The following is a 19,003-nucleotide window of genomic DNA, read 5'->3' as shown; positions in this document are numbered from 1 at the left end:
TAGGTCCCGTCTCATATAGCTTTACCGCTGAAAAGGGACGTTAAAATTCAAAATCAACTCAACTCTTAGAAAGGAGAACTTCAAATTCAGCTTGCAACTGTCCTGTGTGATTGTTCACCAGGTCATTGACATAAGATAATGATATTTTGGGAGGAACAGATCTTCCCCCTCAAATTACATTCAGAAAGTATTTTGTGTGCAATATATATGAACTGAGAATTATACCTGTACGCTATAAAGCGGTTACTAAAACTTGGGGGAAAAGAAGACTCCCCCGTGTTCGTATCTCAGAGTGAGGGTAAATGGAAGGGTTCTGTCTCGTAAAAATACATATATTTTTGGCTGGACAATAATTCTGTCCATATTATGGAGGTGTCCGTTAAGAGAGGTTTCATCGGTGGCTCAGTGGTAGAGCGTTCACCTCTGGTGCTTGGGGTCCCTGGTTCGATCCCAGCTCGCGCCGTGTAGACTTTGTGGTGGACAAACACCGTGCTCGTGGGTTTTCTCGAAGTTCTCCCGTTTCCTCTCACTTTCTTCATTCCACCATTTCACTCATTTCTCATAATCATCGTCTCCTTTAGCCTAACGGGCATAACCTTGGGACGTAAAACTCAAAGATTTCATTTCATTTTCATTTTTTAAAAAATAAATAAATATGACGCTGATGAACGTGCTAAAGCTCACAAAAGTAATATATAATTATGCAGCTGACAACAGATTACTGCTACTTTGTCCCTATTTTTAAATATCTTGCTTCACGAGTATTCACAAATAAAGTGTACACTTTAGATGCTTGCAAAATGAAACCATAAACATGCACTAGAGGTGAAAGTTTTCTATAACATATTTATTGTGTCTCCATTTGCGCATCATTGGCAACACGGATCGAGTTACTCGCGAACGTGGCAAAAGCTGGACGTATACTCATGTCCAAAATCATTGTCGCATGTCTATAAATATGTTGTTGTAGGAATATAATTTGGTAACGAATTCGCCGGTGTTTCTTATAATGTTAGTATGTGTATAATCGGCAAAGACATGTATATGGCAAATTTCATGTCAAAAGAGCAGTAAATAAGAACAATAAAACGAAAATAAAGTTTTCTTGTCCATTTAGCAATATTTCGTTTTACTCATTCTAATTTCCGTATTTATAATTCTTTCCTGTAAAATTTTCTACAAATATTCATTTCCCGATTATACACATTGTATCAGTATTAAAAGTACCCTGCAAAATTATTATCAAATTATATTCTTACATGAAGACAGTTATAGATATGCGACGGTCATTTTGGACATGAGTGTACATCTTCACCATGTATATTCGAGATGATGAACTGCCACTGCTCGTATCTTTTACGACATTTCTGTTTCTGTTTATATATATACAAGTCATATTACACATATTACAAGATTTAGAGTAGTCATCTGTAGTTTCTTGTGAAGCGAACTTACTTGCTTAGTCCAAAAGTAACGAACAAATAAAATTAGTTACAGTCTAATTGAAAATACTGCCTAAAATACTTGTATCAGACTTGATCGGATGTGTTGCGCTATGTCAGCAAATATATAGTATTGGAGGTTTTAATGATGAAAGACGCACCGCATCTCCTACACAATCATTTACTATATAAGACAAGGATGCAAATAACCACTCGACCCAATTATTCGTTCATCGATGCGGGCGAGTATTTAATATCATCCCGAAGGTACGTAAATGATTTCTATTGTGGGATGTAGGCTAGTAGCTTTTTTTCTTGGGATAGTAAAATTTTGTTGCTTATTTGCATCCCTAATACAGATGGTTAATTAATTCGTGTGTCAATTTCATTTGTTCACTGTGCAAAAGTGGTATGAGGTAAACCCGTGAAATTTGGTATAACTTTAGATGAAGGACATAAGTTTTGTTTCGCCATAGAAGCATGTCACTCGTACTAAAGATTGAAGAGATACAGGGTCAAAGGTCAAATTTCGATTTTTTTTCCTTGTAAGACAACAATGGTAAATTCTGAAAGAGCCTGAAAAAACGTAAATCGAAGTGATAACAAAGAAAAAGCTGTATGTGTATGGTATGATTCTATGTCGCAAGCCGACCAAATGTGCGTCAATCAAGTGTCAAAGTCACAGGTCATCTTGAGAACCCATTTGAATACACTGAAGACAACGCAATGTCCGTACCTCATCATGTCAAATTGGTTCTCAAGGTGACCTGTGACCTTGATCTGACAGTGACCTCTGACCATGACACTTGATTGACGCATATTTGGTCGGCTTGCGACATAGAATCATACCATACAGCTTTTTCTTTGTTATCACTTCGATTTACGTTTTTTTCAGGCTCTTTCAGAATTTACCTTTGCAATTCCATAAGCAAAAAATCGAAATTTGACCTTTGACTCTATATCTCTTCAATCCTTAGTACAAGTAACATGCTTCTATGGCGAAACAAAACTTATGTCCTTCGTCTAAAGTTACACCAAATTGCACGGCTTTACCTCATACCACTTTTGCACAACGAACAAATGAAATTGACACACGAATTAATCAACCCTCTGTATAAGGGAAACGTCAGATAAAATTAAGTACTGTATTATTTTCGTTCTCATTGTGCTGTAAGTTTAAGGCTTTGAAAAGTGTTATGCCTGCCACAACTATATAATCATTATAACCGCTGATTTACAAGAAGCTTGTTAGTTTGTGTTGACAGGTTGAAAAAGAGCTCCATGGATTTGCTCGAAATGTACCGTTATTAAACAGTGGTTTTGAGTACCGGTACGAATATTGGGTTTTTCCTTCTTAAATTATTAAGCTTGCAGTGTTCGAAGAAGTAGTAATAATTATATCAATTTAGATGTTGCAGTGATTCAGTGCATTAACGTTTACGAGTAGTATGTGTGTCACTGTTAGGAGTATACATGCCACTCTCAGGAGAAACTAAACAATAATAGATGTAATCTGCTACTTAGTTGTATATATTTTTCATGTACAGTACATAAATTAATAAATAATTCATATTCCAGCAGAATAAACACTTATCAGCAGTATCACATTGCCAACGAATGACAATTTTAGCAGATAGAAGATTGTTCTCGAAAACTGCGCATGAGAATTCACTTAACCATCTCACATTGTTCAGTTCGGTGTGATCTATCGATTGATGTGCGTCTTATATTTGGGCAATATTAAACAAAACTTCAAGTTGAAGAGTTATATATCTGATTCATTTTAATCCCACCATAAACCTTGAAAAACTCGAAATAGTGTGGTCTAAAAATTCATTTTACATGCAGTAAACATTGTCAATAAGTGAATCTGAAATGAATTAACTGTTTCTTAAGTGCATCTTACATAGGATTAGGAATTAGTTATCTGGTGTTTGGGTATCTATGGCCATGTTAGCCGTCACATATGAGAGATGACGTCCTTCGACTATCACACTATCCGAGAAATTGTAGAGGAAGCGTCCTGGAACCATTATATTAGGTACTTTCCCAGCATTTGCCTGTTGTGATTGAGTAAAATTCTGGAAAACCTCACTCAGAATGGCTCGGCCTGTAAAAGCTTTTACAGTTTTTTCGACCGAATATCCCTATCGGAAATCAAACCTGGAACCAGTCGCACCAAAGGCGAGAGCGTTAGGGACTTAAATCAGTTACTGTATTGTTATTTATAGTGTATATTTTCTTATTTTTAAGTTTATTTGCGTACATATTCTTTTTTTTTTTTGTGCACATTAATCCAGGCCCTAGTAATAAGCAAAGGACTACCCACAATGGATGGGTCATGTGCAATGGAGAAAGGGATGTTAAACTGCAATTAATCAACTACTGAACTCTTTTCTCTCTCTCTCTCTCCCTCCTCTCTGAAGGCTGTTCTAATATTAATATATTTCTTTTGTTTTAGGTTTGACATCGTCAAGAAATTGGGCCAAGGAACCTACGGAAAGGTGCAGTTGGGGATTAACAAGGAAACAGGGCAAGAGGTGAGTTAGCTCTGTGATAGCCTATTTCTGTATGGATATAGAAAATCTATCCTGACTCGAAAGAATAAAGATAGTACCTGGGATTACTTTCAGAAACAATAATACAAGGAAGATATTAGGAGGGAAAAAAATCTGAGAGAAATGGAGAACATTACAGAAAGCTCCGGTAATTACTTCATACTGTCAGGAAAAGTAATTATAGTGTGTGTAATGTAAATTATGCGCTCCCTCAGTAACTCTTGGCACTACAGTAATTTTAAGGTTTAAAAAATTCTAGTCGTACGTTTTGCTACAATCCACCAGTATTTCGATCGTATTCACGTGCTAGGGTTGTCAGATCATACATTTTCTCCGTAAGTTTTACGTTATACGTTTTTCTCTTAATTTTTCCCTTTAAAACGGTTTCTTTCATTTTTTTTAAATACATAAAATAACTCGTAGTCGTGGACATTTTAAAAATGTTTTTACAAGCTAGTACGATTTTTTTTTTATCAAAGGAATTTCCTCACACACTGTTGACAACTTAACCTAACTACGTAAGTTAGCATTCAGAGAGAAAATGCAACAGGGTACAGTTTTATTTTCTATCCAACTCACACACCAACCTTATTACATTACGTAGTACTGGTACACACTTGGCGGGCGCTTTGATTGCACTTGGTATGTTTTCACAGTTGCTACTCCACAATGATTAAACGACAGAATCTGTCTTTCGATGTGAGAGATGGGCAATGTCCAAAGAAAAGTTTGTCCTGTCCTCGTTCCGTCATCTCATGTGGTTCTCCTCTGGTGGCTTAACGGAAGTAGAATAAAATATATTCCCCGCATATCAGGGTGGACCATTTATCTTGATACGCCCTTGTAATTTTTAAACTAATGGACAAAAATCGCTGAAAATTTGTACATGCAAATATCGGCAGGGGAACATTGTTTGGCATACTCTGTGGTGCCGCAAGGTTAACAATGTTGCCAACCCAACATAAAGTTGTACTTTTCAGATAGTACTACATCTGATTATTACATTATTCAACTCTGCATGTTAAACGAAATCTTACAATGTTACATTTATTATTCATTGTTAACAAACTAAGGACGCTATAGTATCACAAACATCCAAATTTTGGTGGCTCCTATAACAGTAATAACGCAAATGAGACGGACAATGCACATCCAAACTACGTTAGTTTCTGATACTATGGTCATGATATGAAGTTTTTGAATGAATATGAACAAAGCTACGAGAGATTAAAAATTTGAATTCTTTCAGAAGCCCTCATTTCGAAAAACTAATTAGAGAAGTAAGCCAACTTCACAGATGGTGTTGAATAAGGTACTTGCGGCTTAATAATTTAAGAAGGCCCAATGCAAAATTTCATAGGTTAGAATCACTGTAGATGAAATCTGACATTACAAGTAGCCAGTGGCGTATTTACGATTTTGTTTTGGGGAGGGCTTTGCTAACTTTCGGGAGGGGGCTTTGCCTGAAAATGTGAAAATTCTGCAAGATATTTCATATATTTTACTATAGTAAGTAAAATTTCGGGGGTGGCTTAAGCCCGGAAGTCGCCCCTCCCCTAAATACACCACTGCAAGTAGCCATTACTCACACAATACCTGCTTGAAAGAATTCTTGTGCATGGTTAGATGGAACACTGGCAGTATTGAAGCATCGAGAAGCCAGTTTCCATGTGTTGATATAGTTTAGGGGGGCAAAGTAAGTTCATTTTTTCTTTGTAGAATAAAGCTAACTCAAAATACCTTGTATATTTGTGATGATCATAGTGTTTAGTATCTGGGATAGTAGTTACTTCGTTTTAGTTCGAAACATGTTTGTAGATAATGATTTATAAAATGACGACTATATGGTCGATAAATAAGGCTAATCAAAAATCTACAAAAAGTAAAAATACCATAAGATAGATAAAACATTGACAAATAAAATGCATTAAGTGGGCCTTATTTGCCGCAAGTACCTTAGATTAGAAATCACAATGCCGTTTACAGGAATTTGGTATCTCAAACCGTTCTGGAGATTATAGTAAAAGCTGTTAAAGTTTGCAATAGTGCTTAAAATTATGTATTTCCGAGAACTTAACGGTAATTACACTTCCCAAATCGTATTGTCGTAATGTTACAGAAGGAAAGTAAATAAAAAATGTTCGAAAAAGATACGACAGAGACGACATTCTAAACAATATATCAAATTGCTGTAAACGGCATTATGATCTTTGCATTTTGAAGACCATGTATATAATTCGATATGATACTTATCTATACAATTTTTCGAAATTGTCACCATTTCAAAAAAGACAAATTTTCGATTCCGTGTAACTTTGTTTCTATTAGCTTGAAATGCGTCATATGATGGCCGTAATATTGGACGTTAAGGAACTTTAGATGTGCATTACCCCGTCCATCGCACGTGCGTTATTACTGTTCTGAAACCCTTTGGTTGTATTTCGATGTTTGTGATACTGCAGCGTCCTTAGTTTGCAACACTCCATAATAAGTGTGGAATCGTAAGTTTTCGTTTTACATGTAAATTTGAACTACGTCATAATCTGATGTAATGCCATTTGAAAAAAATACAGCATTTTAAAAAAAAATGATAGGCAATGCTGTTAACCTTGCGGTATCATACAGTATGACAAACATTGTTTCCATGCCGATATTTACAGGGGCGTATCAAGATAAATGGACCACTCTATATACGTATATGTTTATGAATAACAATTTTATTAACACAATTTTTTTCACATAGACGCAATACTTGGTGAAACATTTGTTACAATGATATAAAAACTAAGCTTATATGTACCGGCATAGAATAAGTCGGTTACATGCGCCTGAATCTAAAACATGACTGTTTGGTGAATATCCATGTCGCTTAGTTTGCAGCGGTAAAATTTTAATTTTTACCGACATGACTTCCCTCAAGAGCCGCCATTGTTCGTATCGTTATCGAATTCTATGCACCAAACTCTCATCTGTTTCTGTAACCTAACATTCGTACGGTTTAACAAATTGGTGATGAGTTTCAGCTCGTAATGTTGGTTTTAGATGCACAAAAGTAATAATACTTACTATCCACTGTTTCTACAAGCGCCACTGAATCCCCTTGCATATCTTATTTAGTTTACGAGTAGTAAAAATGTTCACATTAGTGATAGAGTAATTATTATTTAGGTGTTTTATGTATGTATATATGTTAATCAAATCAAGCAATTTAATATATAATAAAAACGTTAAGAGATTATTTAAATATGTAGCTTGCATTTTAATCAAATATTTAGAGTAAATATTACATATTTTGCATTTTCCTCTTTATTTCAATATTTTAAGCAGTGGCGAAGCGTATTCCCACAAGTAAGGTACGCCCGATAAACTAATAACACAAATAAATTTAATGTATCATAAAATCTTTAAAATCATAGTCAGAATTCAATTTTCTTTATTGAGTTAAACAAAAGAAACTGCCAAATCTATTTATTTTAAAGAACTTTCTTAACTGTATTTTTAACACTGTTTATAGAGTTAAATTTGAGTGCATGTATACATAGTAGTTTTGTTTAATTTAACAAGAAAGAACGAATATTTATATAAGCAAAAGTAGACGAAAAGTAGTATATTATTATTATTATTACTATTATTATTATTATTATTATTAAATAAATATTTACATGAAGGAAATCACGCTATGTGTATTAATGAAATATTCCCATTTAGCTCCACTACAAATATTTTGAAATGCAGTTCATATTTTCCTCTGTCTGAGATTTTGCACCGGGGATAAGGGGAATTTCCTCCTCACGTGCCGTTTTCATTTCCTGCATATTTGAAAATGGAGGGAGAGAAAAATAAATACATTTTTACAGTTAACTGTCAAATTTCTTGAATAAGCGTTTGTTCCTTGCATCTCCCACTTTAAAGTAAGTACAATACTGCATTTAATTAATGCATCAGGTGGTAATGACTTCACTAGAAATGTTAATGCTCTGAAGGAACTTCATTTGAATCCATGCAAAATATTTAATATTGTATTCTATACAGTGAAGTATTTAAGGGGTGGCTTCCGGGCTTGAGCAGTCACCGAAATTTTATTGCAACTTTTTATTGTTTTATATATTGCAGAGTTTTCACATTTCCAGGAATAAAGTTAGCAAAGCCCCTCCCGAAACAAAATCGTAAATACCCCACTGATTCTATGAAATTGAAAAATTAACTAAAATTGCACAGAAATATTGCTATTTTATCATGTACGTCAACGTTTGGTAACTTTATATAAATATGTTTAATGTATCAGACATATTCTACAAGCTATTATGATCCAGGCCTCACGTAGTTAAAAAACGGCTACCGTGAATAACTCTTGAGAGTATATACCTAAATTAAACAAATTATCACTAATAGAAAAACACAGTGGCGAAGGGTGATAGTTTCAAGAGGGTAGGCCCAATGTTCTACTACTACTAATAATAATAACGATAATAATAATAATAATAATAATAATAATAATAAAATGAAACATATTAGACATAAATATTTTACTACAGAAATACAAGAAGACGAATTCACATAAATTTAATGCAATTATAGTTCATTGATAGCACTTATTCGATCCGGATCTCAATTTTCATAATGAAATTGACGTATGTGACTCATAGATGATCTTAATACGCCATAATGCAATTTAATTGTTTTAATTGGCGTGATCAGGTGGGGAAGATGGACTATCACATTATCTGCGCTTCACAAGAAATGTATGTTGCTTAGTCTACATGTACTGAAACAAACTCTGCTTGTAAAATTTTGTCTTTAATTATATTGTTCAAAACACACGACAAGCATTCAATCAAGATATTTTGTGTGTCGCTTAATTCCCCTTTAAAACAGAATGAGACTTATATATATTGTACCAATGCATGCAGAACTCTCTTGCCCTCTGTTTGTTCTATTTTCAACACAGACGTTAGTCTTCGTTCCTTAATAACACATTAATTTCCAAAAGACCACTCACATAGAAAGTTCTTTAATAGAAATTATATTACGTATATTCATATTCTCCACATACTGACTTTTTCTGTCATTCACTTTTGCAAATGTAAGAAAAAAATCACTGAAATCTCAAAAAAAAAACACTCTTTCTAATGAGCTCAACGAGTCTGATTTCGTACAGGTTTGCGCCAACACAACGGAATAAAGGGACATTAGTTTGCGATAATAGGCGTAGTGCCTTTAGAATTTCTTGTTCCAGTTTTTGCGTTGGTTTGAGTCCGCAAAATTAAGCAAAGTTGGAACGGAATGGAGCCCACGTTATCTTGCTCTTTACTTGTTTGATATATCGAATCGAAATCGAAGGTCTCAAGAGAAACTAGTAGGTAGAAACGAAAGTCGATAAGCGCTGAGGCCGGTCTCTTTCGCAGGTTATAAGCTGGTGAAGAAAACGTCATTTCCAACACGTTCTGTCGCGGGATTTTCTGAGTAGCTTGGCGGTAGTTCTACTGCGCCTGAGACACTGCTCGGTGAGCCTCCCAGCAGTGGTGCCAACCACGATTTATATATCGAACATTTTTTTTTTCAACTTAGAAAATATCATGCATTCTGTGCAAGGAAAATGAATTAATTATAAATTATAATTTCTGAAAGTAAATGGGTAAGCCGGGCCTCAGGGCCTCTTACCACCCTTCGCCACTGGAAACACACAATTGTACACAGGAACTTCTTACTCTGTGTCAAGGTAATTATTTTATAACATATTAGCACTGAAAGATGCCTTCAACGCTAAAACAAACTCGCAGAGGCGAGCCTTCACACCTTCCCAACAATGCGTGCAATCCCCAGCGATAATAGCTTCGCTCCCTGAGCAGCATAGCCCCTAAACCTGTCTAGCAAGCTGGTGAGGCTCAGACGGAAGGGTCCCCAAGTGTTTCCAACTTACTATTTTTTTTTTACCGGAAAACCGAAATATTGAAGTATAGGCTTTATTTCATAAGAAAACAAAGATAAAGAAAATATACGGTAGGAAACAGGATAGGCCCGACCTCAGAGCCTCATAGTACGCTTCGCCACTGATTTTAAGGTTTAATCGTTAATTGCTAAGCATATGGCAGTTAGTTTAGCATAATATAAGTTAATTGTTGGCAGTTATTATTTTATTATTATGCTTTGCTCGTGTCGATATGTCATTGGCTAAATTCGTTGCTAGTTAAGAATTTTCTTGATTTTTTTATTAGCTGTGAATTAATTGATCTAATTGGGTGAAATCCTTAAAATCCTATTCAATAAAAATTCAAACAACATAGTATTTAGCTGTTTAAAGCAAAAAAATAGTAGGATTCAGCGTCAAAAACTCAATAGGATGAGATCAGGCGGATCGACTGTGCAATACTTTATGCACTGGTATAAATGTCCCTACTTGTATATACTAGGCAATGAATGGACCTTTACTTCGGCTTTCGTAGTGCATTTTAAGAAGCAACAAAGTAAAAACAAATAATCGTACTACGTCGCGTCGCATTCAGCGTTGCCAGATCTAGCATAATGATGCTAGATCTAGCATAATTTGCATGTATTTAGCATCTAGCATCTTGCTTTTAGCATCCTGCCCAAATCTAGCATAATTTCAGCAAGTTTATCAAAAAGCCGTAAAACCTGGAGATGAGAAAGAGGTTGGTCATGGGAAGAAAAAGAACGGCAGAAATGTATTCTCTTCCATTGATTCATACCGTCGGTAAACCATACAGGCAGTCTTATTTTCCGAAGTAAGTTAGAAACTTTTTTTTTTTTTTTTTATGGCTCCACCCAGGGTTTTGTAATCCTTTAACTGCGAGGTATGGGCGGAGCTATGGGGGCCATTCTTCCCCCAACTTTTTGACAACTTCACCATCTTTATTTCTGACCATGACCATCTTTATTCCTGAAATGGAAGGTCGGAAACCGACCAAAAATTTGCCCCCCGCCCCCCAAGCAGACAATTACCAACTCCGCTTATGCTGCGAGGTAATTTTCTTTTAAAAAATGTAAACAAACACTTTGCATTCATTTATACGATATATACGCCATTGAGTCTGGCAACGACTGCCTAGTTTAGTTAAGTTAAAGCTTTGGTGCGTGAAGTATTGAGTTCTATCCACGCATTCTTGTGTATTTTAAGTTACGTTATCGTATCTCAACTTAGTTTTTTTCTTTTAAAACTCCTGAATTAGTAATTATGAGGATCTAACATAATTTGACCGAATCTAGCATAATTTCGATCAGGTTTTGGAATAATTCCGAGCTGTGAGTCTGGCAACGCTGGTCGCATTGGTGAACTAAGCTGTGGTGAAATGAATATTTATCAGGATATATAATACATGCTAACATTTCATGACTGAATTGTGTAAAAATATATCAGCTTGTGTGTAGTGTCCGTCGATAAATTTTGCCATCGCAGTTTGCCTATTCTACACACATACGTCTCTTATATTTTAGTTGTGCAATTGTGAGAGATTGCCTTGGGAAGTTTGATCATTTCATGACTGGCAAGAATGGAAAAATTGGAACTTTGTTTTGAAACATGATAATGTATGTTAATAGGATAAGTTTAGATTGGAAGACACCAAAATGTCAAAAATGGGTTACTAAATTCTTTTGTTGGGCAAAATTGATTTCAAATTTTCTAACATGAATTGCTTAAAGAGTCTGCTGAAGTAAAAATTTATCGTTTATTCAAACTCACTCTATGGCCTATGGAAGCCGGAGGTTCAATGCCGCGTTCACAAAAGCTCTCCACTGACTTCTGTCCTTAGTCAACTGGATCCAGTTTTTACTTTGTATTCCCATTTCTGTCAGATCCATCTTAATATTATCCTTCCATCTGCGCCTAGGTCTTCCTAATGGTCGTTTTCCGATTGGTCTTCCAGTTTAGACTTTGAAAGCGTCCCTACTTTCTTCCATCCTGGCTATATGACCTGTCCACCTGAGCTTCCTAGACTTGATGACTCTAATAATGTTTGGTAAACCGTAATCTAGGTAAAGAAAATACATAAAACAAAATAGGAGTCTTTGGAAAACATGTATAAGTGAAGTTTATGGATAAATAAATGTTCAGTATTTGTAGTTGTGTGTCTTATTAATGCATGAGTATGTGGGCGGTTTTTATTTCTACGTCGATACAGTGTATAAATGTATCTTAGTAAGTATGTAGTAGCATATGTGCGTGTACCCAGCCATATACTTTATATTCATAATCGTTATGGAATACTATTAAGGGATGACAGCAAAGTAGTCAGTGTGTGTCTAGCTTTGGTAAGAACAATATACGTTAATTAAACAGCTTCAGCTCTTAGTTGCAATGAGCTCAATGCTAGCATCTTATTAGTGTAGGTAATTTACAATTTATTTGGATAGTTTAACTGCAATAAATTGTTTTCTCAAATTACTTATCTGTGAAATCGCACACATATTTAGAGGACATATAAATTGGTTTCAGGTGAAAGATACAGTTTTCCGTAAAACAAACGATTTCAAATAACATCATTAATCGCCGCTGGCCAAGGATAAATTTTGAATTATGCTGATATTTTATAAAATTTGTCAAGGCGTGTAGCACTTTATTGCAAATCAGTTAAATAAACTAGTAGAGAAAGTAATCTATGATAATAACAACGAATGAAAATGTTTGAAACAAATGATAAATGAAATATTCATGAAGTTCGAATACAAAGAGTGCAAAGCAGTATTGTAAAAAGTTCGTAAATGAAATATACAGTTCTAACGTTATGTAAAAATAATAGAAATAAATAGGTATCAAAATGTAAACTGTTGGGTTCGGAAGTTTGTTCATGATGAAAATCCTACTGAGAGTTCAAGTATTTATTTCTTGTGTACATACTAGACTCTCGCTAATCCGGCCATTCCTGGCACATATGGGTGCCGGATTAGCGAGAAGTGCCGGATTATTGAGTGTCTGACATTAGGGATGCGCTCGAGTCGAGACACACTTTGTAAAATTCGAGACGAGTCGAGACAAACGTATTTCTCGACTCGAATTTTCGAGTCGAGACACGAGTCGAGTCGAGACGGCTCTTAAAAATCTCGACTCGACTCGAATGTCTCGAAAATCTTTCTATAATTTTTAATATTATTTTGAAGAAAGTATTCACTCAGAATCAGCCTGAAACCAATTCCAGCTTTTATTCCTTCAGAAAGGTACAGAACGCATAAAATTAATAGTTAATCTTTAAAGATCAAGATTTAATTTTCAGCTCCATTCAGTTGATTAGAACTAATAGGTAATATCGCTGTATTTGGTTGTACTGCAAATATAATGATAATAATAATAATTGATTATCTAGTTTGTATAAAACTATTATCCGTAGTCTAAATCTAGTTTGTATAAAACTATTGCGATAAAGTGAACTTCATAAATTCTCTGAATGAGCAGTTGGTAGAGTATAGTAATTTAGCATAGTTATAAATATTGTGTTTTCGTTCCCATGAACGCAATAGGGTTACGTAATTTCTGGATTATTCGCTTGCCCAACTATTTTGAGGCTTTAATATGTTGCAGCATATCACGAGCTACGGATAATATATAATGTAACATTTGTTGTACATCACATATTATGATACGAGACTATTTTACATAGTATATCTTATCTATATAAATAAAATAAAGAGTTTGTTTGTGTGTTTGTCTGTCTGTTTGTGTGCGACCTGGGGACCAGACGAGTGGACCGAGAGTTCCCAAAATTTGATCACGGGTACCTTGATCCAGGCCCCAGATCAAGACGAAGCGTTTTTTTTAAATTTCGAACCAGGGGGGTCTCGGAGGACCGATCTGGGTGCCAGACAAGTTGACCGAGAGTTACCAAATTTTGGTCACGGATGCCTTGGTCCAGGTCCCAGTCTAAGGCGAAGCGTTTTTGTCAAAATTGGAATCAGGGGGTCTCAGGTGGGGGGGGGCGTTTACCGAGACATGTAGTAAAAGTAATCCAAATTGATTGACATTAGTGTCAAATCCATAGTTTTCACGGTCGCTGAGATCAATGGTGACACTTCCATCAGCGTTGACTTGCAAATTCAGCTACCACTGTATGCGGGCCGGGTGTCAGCGGGTGAGGACTACCGAGACATGTATAAATAGCCCATATTGATTGATACTAGTGTCAAATCCATAGTTTTCGCGGTCGCTGAAATGAATGGTGATACTTCCACAGGTGTTGACTTCCAAATACAGCCCCCATGCGAAGAATGGGTATATTAAGCTAGTTTTACACTAAATGGACTGCTTGGATGCCAAGAACTAGTACAGATAAGTACCTTTCACTTCTGTAAATAGGTATTTTTTAAAAGAATTTTTGTTAACACTAAATTATAAAACAATGAACTACATACAGTAGTTATGGTTTTGGTTCCCAACACAAAAGAAATATGGATTGTTCATGAGATATTGAACTTTAACTTCTGGAAAATTTCAATTTTGGAGTTAGGTCACTTGACATCAAAGCAGTTCACTGTAAAATAAATACATTCCGCACATTAGTAACATAGTTGTTCAGGAGCCTTCGATTTCCATCCTCTCAAATGAAAGCTGAACGATTGCTTGATACATGCTGACTATATAGGAGAAATAGTGTATTAAGTTTTAGAGCTTTGGTGCGTATCCGTATTTACACTCTGATATAACTTTAAGTTCACACTCAAATCGAGCTAATTGTTTAATGCATTTCGAAAGCTTTTGTTTTTATGCAGCTCATTAAGGAAAATCTATTTCATAATCGTAACATTTATGTACTAAGAAACTATGAACGTAAAGTGGACTCGACCTAGCCCCGTGGCCGCTGTGACTCAGTGGCACAGCTTTCACCCTTGGTGTGTGAGGACTCTGATTCTCTGTGTGTTTGTGAACTCCGTGGCTAGTGTACGCGTCTTTGTCGTGGAAGACTCGGGTTCAATTCCCGGCGCGAGCTCATGTAGTTCGGATTCCACGTTAATCAGTAGGTCTACACTTCATATATCCTCGCTGCTGAAAGAGACGGTAAAGTCAAAATCAACTCAACAATATATATATGTGTGTGCTTATGTGAATTTCCTCGTGGCTGTATGGTTAACACATACGCCTTGATCGCGGGAGACTCTGGTTCGATTTACGGTGGAAGCTCATGAAGTTGTTACCGGTATCCCACTTTAAACTGTAGATCCATGTCTCAGATAACCATACATATAATATATATGCCTTTGATACACTTATTTTCTGACTTGGAAGCCATCGAAAATTTCCGGACACAAAGTCCCGTAGACCGAAAATGAGAAACATGGCTACAGAGTAAAACTGCCATAGAAGTTTAAGCTTTTTAGAGTAACTTAATCCTTATATATAATGCAACTAGCTTGGCCAAGTTATAATGGAGGAAATGCTATCATTTGCAACACTCTGAGAATAGAAAATGTTCGCCAGGTATTACTATCCCGCCCCCTCTCCTGCAGAATGAAAACCCTGACTAAAACTCAATATTATATACATACATACATATATATATATATATATATATATATATATATATATATATATATATATATATATATATATATATTGTGTAATATAACAAACAGTGGCGGATAGTATTCATGTTTGCTTGCAGAGGTCCTTACGAGGGTTTGCTTCCATCCTCTCCCCAAGAACTAAGATAAATTAAAAAATTGCGATTACTTGTTAATCTTGTACAAAGGACGCAATTAAAGTCCCAGTGTAACACCCCTTCACATTTAGATTTTTTACCTGGAAGAAAACTAGTTATTATTGTTTCTTGATTTCTCAGTCTCGCCTTCATAAACACACGAATAGAGTTAAAGGATAGGACATGTTTAGAGTGCTTGCACATGACATCTAACTATATTTCTCATCAAATGTGTCACAGATGAAAATGTCCGTTTGTACTGCCTCTATTTTCTGGTACATATGTTTCATTTATGTTATGTTGCTAAAATTCGTTAGGAAACAAGTACAGACTGCGCCTGTGTGCCTGACAAAACGTAAATGTACTGGATAATTATTTCTTCACTTTCATCAAAAAAAAAGTAACCCATCTCATGTCGGCTAACAAAAGGAGGTAGCGGACCAAAGATAGCCGTTGTTTACCTAAGGTCGTTACATAGCAGGGGTTTCATTCAGTCAGAGGGAAAAGAAAAAATAATTTAAAGTTTCTACATTTGTTTTGAACTGCAATATACTTCTTCCTTTTAAGAACCATTTCCTTGTCATCTGTCTGCATCAGAAAAAAATGCAAAAAAAAGCACTAGAATGTGTCTATTTACCCAAAGTACGTACTAGATCACTAGTTCAATAGTAAAATCACTAAATCTAGTACGAAATCATAAATGTGGCATCCCTGGGTTGGAGCGAAAGTAATGGTTGGAGTAAAAACTAGTCCGTATTTCTACTGCGTTCTGTTGTTGAATTCACAGAAATGTTCAAAAATAAATGCAAGAAGTAAAACACGATCCTACAAAAGACTGTTTACTTGCTCACTGGTTTTAGTATTGTGAACTGAAACTCAAGTGCGCAGTCATGTTGAATACTTCTGTCGTTTCTACTTTACAACTTGAGGCGGGATGAGGGTCAGGATAGATCTAGTGATATACCGCTAAAGGAAGTGCTTCAGTACAGAGTCGGAAGCGGTATGTATTGTTTATACTACTTACAATGTTACCCCCCCATAAAATATAAATTCACCCTTTTCCCCTTCCCTTTTTCGAATACAATGAACCGACTCTTTTGCTAAAGAAAGATGCTAAGAGAAAATTGAAACATCTGTGTTTAAACTTTGAAGCGCAGTCTTTTGTATTTGTAGGGTTTTGCGAGTGTTTTCACATCAATATGAAGAGATAGTTAGCCAAATCTTTTCCCATGGACTCCTGCTGCGAACTGACCGTGAGTAAACACCCGATCTCGCTGTGCTCAAGTTCTCTCGTACACGTGAAATGGGTTTGTTGTTTCCAAAACAAATAGGAAGTTATCTTGTGCTTTTGCATTTCTGCACGCACACAGGTACCATTGCTATGTTTTAATGATCAGAAGAAATATCAAAACCATCCGATATATATGATATGAAACAGCTAACAGAGGGAGGCAAAGATTATAGTATACCAAGTTTTCTGCGTGGTACCATTATGGATAATAAATATTTGATAAAGTCACGTAGATGCGCTTAAACCTATTCCATCTGTCCTTATAATTTTTCTGGTCTCATCAATTTCTCAGGAGAATACATACAACATGTGTCCAAATTCCGTATATACTCTTTCTAAACTAACGAGTAAACTCATTAAGAACACCAACTGATATCAATAAACAGGAAAGAAAACAATACTTTATACTTCTATCATTTGGTACACATCTCTATGAAGCATAGCTTGTTTCTTTTCGAAATAGCTCCTTCGTGTCACACTGTGGTTAGTTTTGTTTTGTGTTAGAATGAAAGAGAGAAATGCAACATTTGCTTCGCGGTGAAGTTATATATATTATTACGATGAGCGGTGATAAGCGGTTTAACAAAGAGTGTCTTTCTGATGCAGAATTTAACGGGTAGTTGCAGTCGGTTTTGAGAATCGAACCAAAGCTATGTAAGACATGTTAATATTGAGCTCTTTTGTGGTAAAAGTGAACTTCAGAAACACACAAAAACTTGAAACATCAAGCTAATGTAAAGCAATTGAAAAATAGCCTACCTATCGCTGCATCTTTTCTGTGACAAGGGATATGCAGTGCGCAGCAACAAGAATCGTGTTAAGGACTTTTTTTTCGAACATAACATTCCCTTTCACACCATAAAAGACAATATAATGTTTGTTAAAAGAAAGTGCACATAATATTTTTAAATTTTGTTTGTGATCCTATCATGCATAGTTATAAATAATGCCTTTCATACTACGAGAATGAGTTCAACTATACGTCATGGCCCCTCTAAAGCGGGGCCGCGGTGGCTCAGTGGTAGATCGTTCACCTCTGGTGCTTCGGGACCCTGGTTCGATCCCAGCTCGCACCAAGTGAACTTTGTGGTGGACAAACACCGTGTGCGTGGGTTTCCTCGGGGTTCTTCCGTTCCTCCCACTTTCTTCATTCCACGATTTCACTAATTTCTCATCATCACCCCTCTCCTTTAGCCTAACCGGCATAACCGTAGGACGTAAAACTCAAAGATTTCACTTCATTTTTTCCCTCGAAAGCGATATTTTTCAAAATTATTTATTGTTAGATATTGTAAATTTACGGTATCTATTTTAGGGACGGGAAATTTTGCATCTAATCGGATAATTTCATGGCTTCTAACAGGAATTCGCAGTTACGAAATTTGCATCACTGTCTTCTGAAAGGATGCCTAGAAAAAATACTACTAGAAAATAATTGAAAACACAAAATAGATTTGATAGCCAAATTCACGTCATCTTGGTGCGTCATCATTTTTCTTTAAATATTTGTATTTAGTATTAGATTAGAGTTTAGTGTCCCTTTCAGCATCAAGGCTATATGAGACGTGAATTTACAAATTAACGTGGGTTCAGAACCACAGGAGTTCTCATTGGTAATCGAACCTAGGTCTCCCGCACCAAAGACGCGTACGCTAATCATATGGACAAGGGTGTTCAATATTTAGTAATGTGCACATAAAGTTGTGAAATTGTGCTTGTATAATGGAATGCAATTCCTTCTACTGACATAAACCTTCACAATACTCAGCTGGACCAAGTATCTTTAAAAAGAAAATGTCACTCTTTATGTTTCAGTTCCTGGTTCGACTGAAGGATGGAACAAATTGTAATGAGCGTTTTTGGATCCTACTTTATGTAGTTGATTCATCATAAACTTGGTATTTGATACGGATATCTTTAAACAAAAATTGAGTTGAGTTGATTTTGAGTTTTACGTCCCGTTCAGCAGCGAGGCTATATGAGACGTGGACCTACTGATTAACGTGGAATCCGAACCACATGAGCTCCCGCCAGTAAACAAAAATTGAATATGAATATATATATATATAT

At 35.8% G+C, this 19,003-nt stretch overlaps 1 protein-coding gene across 5 annotated transcripts in view; it reads left to right on the top strand.

Moving 5' to 3' along the window:
* Positions 1–19,003, top strand: part of Nuak (Nuak family kinase 1) — a 308,387-nt gene that overhangs the window by 162,222 nt on the left and 127,162 nt on the right. For all 5 annotated transcript variants that reach the window (XM_081742812.1, XM_081742810.1, XM_081742811.1 and 2 more), the window contains exon 3: positions 3,904–3,982. In XM_081742812.1, coding sequence (XP_081598938.1) covers positions 3,904–3,982 — 79 coding nt within the window. The remainder of the gene's footprint in view (positions 1–3,903; positions 3,983–19,003) is intronic.

Source organism: Thermobia domestica, chromosome 16 (genome assembly GCF_964235325.1).
Source record: "Thermobia domestica chromosome 16, izTheDome1.hap1.1, whole genome shotgun sequence".
NCBI classification, from domain to species: Eukaryota; Metazoa; Arthropoda; class Insecta; order Zygentoma; family Lepismatidae; genus Thermobia; species Thermobia domestica.
Note: the sequence above shows the minus strand (reverse complement) of the source record. Positions and strands in the feature narration are given on the sequence as shown.